The following is a 7,205-nucleotide window of genomic DNA, read 5'->3' on the forward strand; positions in this document are numbered from 1 at the left end:
AAAAATAAATTTAATTAATTCAATGTTAACTAATATAATTTATTTTAAATTTAATTTAATTAATTTAATTTTAATAAAATTTTAATTCGATTCAATTAACCAACATATAATCTATTTTTAATTTAATTTTAATAAAATTTTAACTCGATTCAATTAACCAACGTACAATGGAATAATCTCACTCCGACTCAAAACATATGAAACCACTAGCCACTTTACTAAAACACACTTCTTTGCAAAGCATAAAAATAACAAACGACTTTTGCATTCATTTATATGATGATAATCTTGCCAATAGCTCAATGTAGCAAAGTTTGATGACCTCTTTGTTTATTCAAGGGAAGGAGGAACACAACATCAGGTGTAAAAACAAGCATCCTGTCTCAATAAATCCCGTGATTTACTGTTCGAAATACTTAAACCAGTCGATCTCAATGCCTAGTTCTTCACGGTGGTGACGTGCTTCAGAAGCATTTGAGCCACATCGTGAGAAATATTTTCTGCTTGTGAGTTGAGGTGCTGGATCTTCTCATCAGTTTCTTGTTCGAGTCGCTTAACATTAGCACCGGAATCTCCACTGCTCTGTTTTATTACTAGCAAGTTGTCAAATAAGGTGTGTAATAAGTAATAATATTTACTTGGTCATTTGAACGCAAACCTGAGCAAGCTTCCTCTGGAATTCAGCTTCCATTTGTGCACGGTATGCAGCGACCTCCTTCTCTGCCTCTTCTTTCGCCTGCTTCAGCCTGGCAAGTTTAGCTGTGCACAAGAAAACATAAATCACATTTTATCATGCTCAAATGCTGAAGCCCCTTAGTATTTTGTAAACATGGGAATTCCCCTTGAACTTTTTTTTTTAAAAAAAAAACTGAACCAGTTTAAGATAAACATGCACAAGCAACCCAACCTATTAAAGTTTCATCAATTCTGTATGCTAAACATTAGATGTTGATCATGACATTAAAATTTCAGAATCATAGTAGATCCGGTCAGCAGGGTGAGAAAGTATATTGTAGATTGATTATTTTAAAGAAGTATAACCAAATAATTGAATGTTCTTTGGTGATCAAGGCCTTCTAGATATTTCGTTAACATCTCTTTGTATGAAAATGAGACAAAGATGAATCTGTGCACTTCATTGTACTAGCACTGAGTTTGCAGCTAGACAAAAAATAGAGCAATTTTATCACTTTTTTTAAGAAGATAAAGCAAAATATATGTTAATAAGAAAAACAAAGTAACAACCATATGGCCCAACCATTTTAATTTGGGTATGTGGTCTTAACCTGCGACTGAGCTCTATGTTAAGGAATATTATTAATAATACCACATAATTATATCAAAGTTTTTATATTGGCCTTCCTTTGCCACTCCCACCTCTGAATAGGTGAGTAAAGATAAGCAGAATTCTAAATTTTTTCGTAGTTCCATTTGCATTCACATCGGATTCCGCCAATGTTGCATCTTTACTAACAAGAGGAAAGGCTATTTGTAAACAGATGCGTTCTTTAGTTGCATCTTAAAAATTAAATCTAAATAGTACAAATTCCTTTTTAGATTATATTTGGTATATCATTGTCTCCTGGCTACCCTCCTAAACTTCTTTCCATGTTTATATATGTGAATACTTATCTGTTGTTCAGAAAATAGACCTTTGGAAGAGCTTAGTAATATAATCAAATCATTCTAAATTATAAAGATATATTAACTACTCATAATATGACCTTGCATATTAATCAAGATAAATTCTATATATTGTGTGCTGACTCTAACTAGTTAGAGGGTATTTGAAAGAGTTCAAAGAAATCTAAATGACTGAGATATTAGTGCTAAATAGGAACAACCAACTCAAGCGTATAAAATTCATGATGCAGACCAGAATAGCTTGGAAGTCTAGAAAAGTTCACGAAGATAACTAAGAGATTTAAGTGATTGACCTTTCACAGAACTAAATGGGATAAGATCCATGTAAATGACACCAAAAATGTTGAGATTTATGTAGCCAACAGCTAAATGATAAAAATTCCTTATAAAAAAAATCAAGGAACATATAAAATAAACTCCAGACATATTTTTATGCATCTGAAACTGAAAAATAATAAAATAAGGAACTAACCATTTCTAGCCTCATTGACAATGTGTTGTGCTTCCTGCTCTGCAGCCAACAATTGTTGAATTCCACTTTGACGCCTGCTAGAATCCATCTTCAATCTTCTGTAAAGAAAAGAAAACAAGGAGCAACTTCATATGTATTTGATAGAGGTATATAAAGGGGGGAAAAATATAAAAGTCAATGAAAATAAAGTTCAAAAGATAACGCCTGATCACTATAACAGAAAATCATCCCGAAGTCATGTTTATCCCAACTATTCTGGATCCGCATGAATTGTGTGTTTCCAATGAACTTTATGCAAGGGTGTATTGCTGGCAATGTTCAAATTAATTAAATTATTGTCAAGTATACAATCCAATGGTCATTTTTAAACATGTTCATACTATCTCAATCTATTTTATCATCTATTAAGCAAAACCTAATTGTCTCATATATAGTATTTAATTATCATTTTTATTTCCTCCACACATCCATCTAACTAGTTTCATCCGTGTTATACAAACTTTTTGTACGTATTGCTACATAACATCCCAACACTCAGATACAAAAAGTCTGAGTGAGAATCAACACTTACACAAAAACATTTGACAATGCAAAACAGAAAAATTGAATTGATAGTTTAAAATAAATGTTTAACAACCATAAATTGCTTGTGATAAAATATATAATGTCTTAACAGCTAGTTTGCAAGCTTTATCAACACTTCTTTTACATAATTTCAGATTCCTGAAAGGGTTCAGGAACTATTTTACAGGTTTCCAAATGCATAACAATCGACTCAATAATAGATCCCAAGAACAATATAAATGCCTGCAATCATATACAAATATGATCACAAACCAATAAAGTATAACCAAGAGAAACTAGCCAACACATCACAAACCAATAAAGTATTACCAAGATGGATTGGCAACACATTCTGATAAAGCATTAACATTACAAGTATGTCGACAGTAAAACTTGTCTTTGGATTGTACTCATTAGCTTAAATTATCAATAAAAAGGTAAATGCAATAATGGTGTTCAGTAACATGTGTAAAAATAATGTTCTATTTATCATTTGTGTATACTGAATTGGGTAAGTAGCTTACCCTACAGAAAAAAAGAGAGGAAAGAACAGTCTTAATACAGGCCTTGAAATTAACCATCTGATCTTGAACCATCTTATAATTTATATTTTTGTTAAACAAAAATGGAACAAAATGCCACTATGAGATAACCATAGAACAGATAAGTTTATAGCTGATAGCCAGTTCAAGTCTTGTCAAAACTTGTGACATCAAATGAGACTGAAAGATTGTGAATCATGATCCAACTGGCTTCAGCTCATTCATAAGGTTAAGATTGGTTTAGAATTTATACGACCAAGTTCAACTTAAAATGCAACTGTTGTACAAAAAGCACAAAGCAGTAGCTTACTTTGACCATTCATGCACACAAGTGGATATCAGAATAAGAGTGTTTCATACAGCACGGAGAGATGCAAGACAAACTAATAAGATTGATTTATTTGTTTGCTTAGTTATCATTGACAGATCCTCTATCTTTTATTCCTTTGACAAATAAACAGGGTTCTTATTCCGTTGACAAATAAGGAGGGGAGACAGGATATTTGAAGTGATAAATCTAGACATCCAGCCTTCATAGCTCATCTGCCCAAAATCAGATTGAAAACAAATTAACACTTAATGTCCTCTTCTTTTACATCCGTTCGAGGAGACATTTTGAAGGATACATAATTTTTTTCCCATTTCTCTCCATCTTTTTCATTTATCCTATCTACCTTTCAATTTATCATCCCTCTGAGAAAACAAGGCCTCAATCTTCGAGAGCTAACAAATTGGTCAAAAGGCATAATTTTAACATATGAGCTAACGTGATCTACCACAGGAAAGCTTCCTTGCAAAATAGATACAGGTTGGACCTAACCCCGATCTAACAAAAAAAGTCAACCTTTGCAAGGTAAAGAACGAAAAAACGCAAAGCCCTTGAGCGACCGGTGCTCCTCCATGAAATTCTTTGTTCGAATGCTAAAAAGAAAACGGCAATCGTGCTTTCAATCTCGCAGATCCAACAAACTACCGTAGGCACGAAAACATTAAGTAAAATCAAAAGAAAATTTGCCGATCATTAGCCAACGAAGAAAAAAATACGAGAAGGGATTATGATCTACCTCCGACGGCGAATGCGATGCCGAGTTGTGCGGCCCTAATTTCTGGGGTTCCACGCGCGTTATGTGTATCGCGAAGTTGCGTCCAATAAACGAAGAAGGCCAATTCATATCGTTGGCTTGCAAATTTGCAGTTTGGTGCTAGAGTTTCTTATATTTTTATAATATTCCAGTTCTCCTATTTCTTTTTATATTATATAAAATTATTTCCTAAACAGCATCATAAATATTATATCACTTGTATAATTTTATTATTAATATAAATAACACAATTCAGAAAATTAATATGTTTGAGTTGATATGGTAACTTGAATAATCTGAGACATCCTCTAAACCCACTTGGTGTCATCCTCTCAACATCCTCCAAACCTGTGCTAGTTTATGGCTCCACAAATGTCGCTAAAAGATCGTCAAGTATCGTTCCAACTCAAGCAAAGATGACCGCAACAAAAGCTCCAACTCTCTTCAACCATGAAGCAATGGGTGATGCGGTCGAAGTTCAGATAGTGTACCCAAGAATGCTGTAAAGTGTTCAACACTGAAGCACAAGTACATATAAGATTTTGAAGTTAGGGCATCAACAAAATATTGAACACTGTCCATCAAAGGGAACCCTATGGCATACCTTCTTAGGTTCATCCTTGGGAATACGATCAAGACCTAGGCAAAAGAAATGGACATTTGTGTATGGTACAAGAACTTTTCAACTCAAGAACACATCAAAATGTTCTTCAGGCTCTCTAGATTATGACAAACTTGTAAGAAGTTTAAGCTTTAAACTGCCATTCTCTGCGGCATATTGGACAGTGTGGTTGAGGTGTCTGTGAGTTAACCCATTTGAGTATGCAATGAAGATGGAAAGCATGGTTACAGGCACCCCAAATCAACGGGCAGTCGTCACCAGGAAATTTGCAGTCCGGACAACAGCCATCGAAAGCCATTCTACAGATCCCACACGTTTCGTCCTGAGCATCCCAGGTCCATGAAGCCACAGCATGCCACTTCAGAATTTTTATCTTCATGGCCTTTACAGAGAAATAAAACCTGGTCAGTGGGCAGACTTAAACAGCTAATGCATGAAATAAGGAAATGTTAAGTTTTCTCTCTCTCTCACACACACACACACAAAAGAAATCTAAAATGATTTGTAACAATGAGATAAACAGAGTGAAGGATCAATTGCCATCGTTGTATCTGAATAGCACATCAAACAGAGAGACAAAAGAATGCACAAGATTGAGGATGAATCAACCACATTAGCATATCAAAAACATATCCGTTTATCTACAGGAAGAATGCACAAGATTAAGGATGAACGAGGAGACAGAACCCTTGCACTAATCAACAACATAAGAATGTTAGGTAGTCAATTGAAGCTCCATACTTGCCATAAAGAGGGGAAGAAGTCTCATATTGCATTGGCAATACATTGAAAGGCAAGAAGTTGTTATGGTTTTGCATAAACTATGAAAGACGGAGACGAAATAGATGGACTGCAACTAATGGGCTTAGGGTATCAGTATACAAATATAAAATGTCTTGAAAATATGAGTAGAATCGACACATCTCATAAATGGTTGACAGAAGGAATTAGTAATATTGAACTAATAATTTAAAATAAATGTCCAATAACGATAAATTGCTTGGCTTGTGATAATCTACACACAACAAAAATGTTTGACAATGAGAATTAGTAATGTTGAACTACGAATTTAAAATAAATGTCTAATAAAATATATAATGTCATATCAGCCAACTCGAAAGCTTTAATACTTTTTTTGTGCACAAATTCATATCGAGGTTTAGTTTACAGGTTTCAAAAGAATAATACTTTACTAAATGTATATCCTAAGAAAAGTAAAAACAATTTAAATGCTTGAGATCATATAAAAAATATGATACCAGATTAATAAGATATAACCAGGATAGATTGGCAGCACATTCAAAGAAAAGGGTTGCATTAAAAGTGCGTACACAGAAAAAAAAAAATGCAACTTTGGGTTGTAGTTTTTATAATACATTGTGTTTCCAGAGCTAGCGCAACTTGAAAATAGATACATATATAAACAATACAAGGAAATTACCAACAAAAAGCTAAATAGTAAACAATGGCGTTGAGTAAACTGTGTATCGGAATCATCTATTTCTCATTGCGTATACCGAATCGTGTAAATAGTCTACGTGCAGAAAAAAAAATGGGAAAGAAAAACCAGTCGAGCTTGCAACTTCAACCTAGAAATATTCAGGACGAAAATTCAATGGAAATAGAAAAAAAAAATTGAAAACGAACAAGAGAAACAAGTCAATGACAGACCACGATCTAAACCATGTATAGAGAGGCGACGATTAATAGATGAAAAAAAAGTAAGAGAAAGAGACGGATCTACCTTCCTCCTGGAAAAGAGGGGTCTGGGCGGAAACAACGCCGAACTGTGACCTAGATTCTCCGCTTCCACCCGGCGATGTATTAGTAGCTGACTGCCTGACTCGGCGTTGGGATATTTTTAGTTTAACCCTAGGATTTCCAAATCTTTTATAATATTTACAGAGTTTTATCCAAATGGTTCTTGCGTTGTATTCGAGTAGGGTACCATCGTATGAGGAAGGGTGATAATGTGAAGGTGTGTATGTGGGTCAGTATCATTTAGATTAACATATCTAAGTGTACATTGTGCTTTAGATTTACTAGGTAAGTAACGGAAGACCATAGATTAATACACGTGAATTATAATAAAAAACAATCATGGATTCGAATACGGACATTAGGAGAGCTCCTCCTCCTCCTCCTCCTCCTCCTCCTCGAGATCAGATCTTCTGATTAAAAAAATTTTAAATTAAAAAAGATCCTCTTCATTCATTAGTTAGAAGAATTAAACCTCACCTATTAAATAGATGAGGTCCAATTCATCCAATCAATAAATG

The 7,205-nt window shown here is 34.1% G+C and overlaps 2 protein-coding genes across 3 annotated transcripts; both read right to left on the reverse strand.

The window, feature by feature from the left end:
* Window positions 1–249: 249 nt before the first annotated feature.
* Window positions 250–4,331, reverse strand: LOC121981129 (V-type proton ATPase subunit G 1-like). The gene is made up of 4 exons (XM_042533494.1): window positions 4,287–4,331; window positions 2,117–2,214; window positions 659–759; window positions 250–582 (listed from the first exon to the last, which is right to left on the reverse strand). The coding sequence occupies exons 2-4, from the start codon at window positions 2,202–2,204 to the stop codon at window positions 439–441; spliced, it is 333 nt and encodes a 110-aa protein (XP_042389428.1). The 5' UTR covers window positions 2,205–2,214; window positions 4,287–4,331; the 3' UTR covers window positions 250–438.
* On the reverse strand, window positions 250–6,802 carry LOC121981130 (anaphase-promoting complex subunit 11). 2 transcript variants are annotated; one of them, XM_042533495.1, is made up of 5 exons: window positions 4,909–5,305; window positions 4,287–4,821; window positions 2,117–2,214; window positions 659–759; window positions 250–582 (listed from the first exon to the last, which is right to left on the reverse strand). In XM_042533495.1, the coding sequence occupies exon 1, from the start codon at window positions 5,303–5,305 to the stop codon at window positions 5,051–5,053; it is 255 nt and encodes an 84-aa protein (XP_042389429.1). In that variant the 3' UTR covers window positions 250–582; window positions 659–759; window positions 2,117–2,214; window positions 4,287–4,821; window positions 4,909–5,050. The 2 variants fall into 2 exon arrangements, with proteins under 2 accessions (XP_042389429.1, XP_042389430.1); XM_042533496.1 differs by lacking the exons at window positions 250–582; window positions 659–759; window positions 2,117–2,214; window positions 4,287–4,821 and adding an exon at window positions 6,671–6,802 and having other exon boundaries at window positions 4,840–5,308.
* Window positions 6,803–7,205: the final 403 nt, after the last annotated feature.

This window comes from Zingiber officinale, chromosome 5A (genome assembly GCF_018446385.1).
Source record: "Zingiber officinale cultivar Zhangliang chromosome 5A, Zo_v1.1, whole genome shotgun sequence".
NCBI classification, from domain to species: Eukaryota; Viridiplantae; Streptophyta; class Magnoliopsida; order Zingiberales; family Zingiberaceae; genus Zingiber; species Zingiber officinale.

Coding starts and splice junctions, on each gene's coding strand:
- LOC121981129 (XM_042533494.1), bottom strand. CDS start 2,204: ATGGATTCTAGCAGGCGTCAAAGTGGAATTCAACAATTGTTGGCTGCA. Junction 760..2,116: donor TGTCAATGAGGCTAGAAATG/GTTAGTTCCTTA, acceptor TCTTGTGCACAG/CTAAACTTGCCAGGCTGAAG. Junction 583..658: donor TCCAGAGGAAGCTTGCTCAG/GTTTGCGTTCAA, acceptor GTAATAAAACAG/AGCAGTGGAGATTCCGGTGC.
- LOC121981130 (XM_042533495.1), bottom strand. CDS start 5,305: ATGAAGATAAAAATTCTGAAGTGGCATGCTGTGGCTTCATGGACCTGG.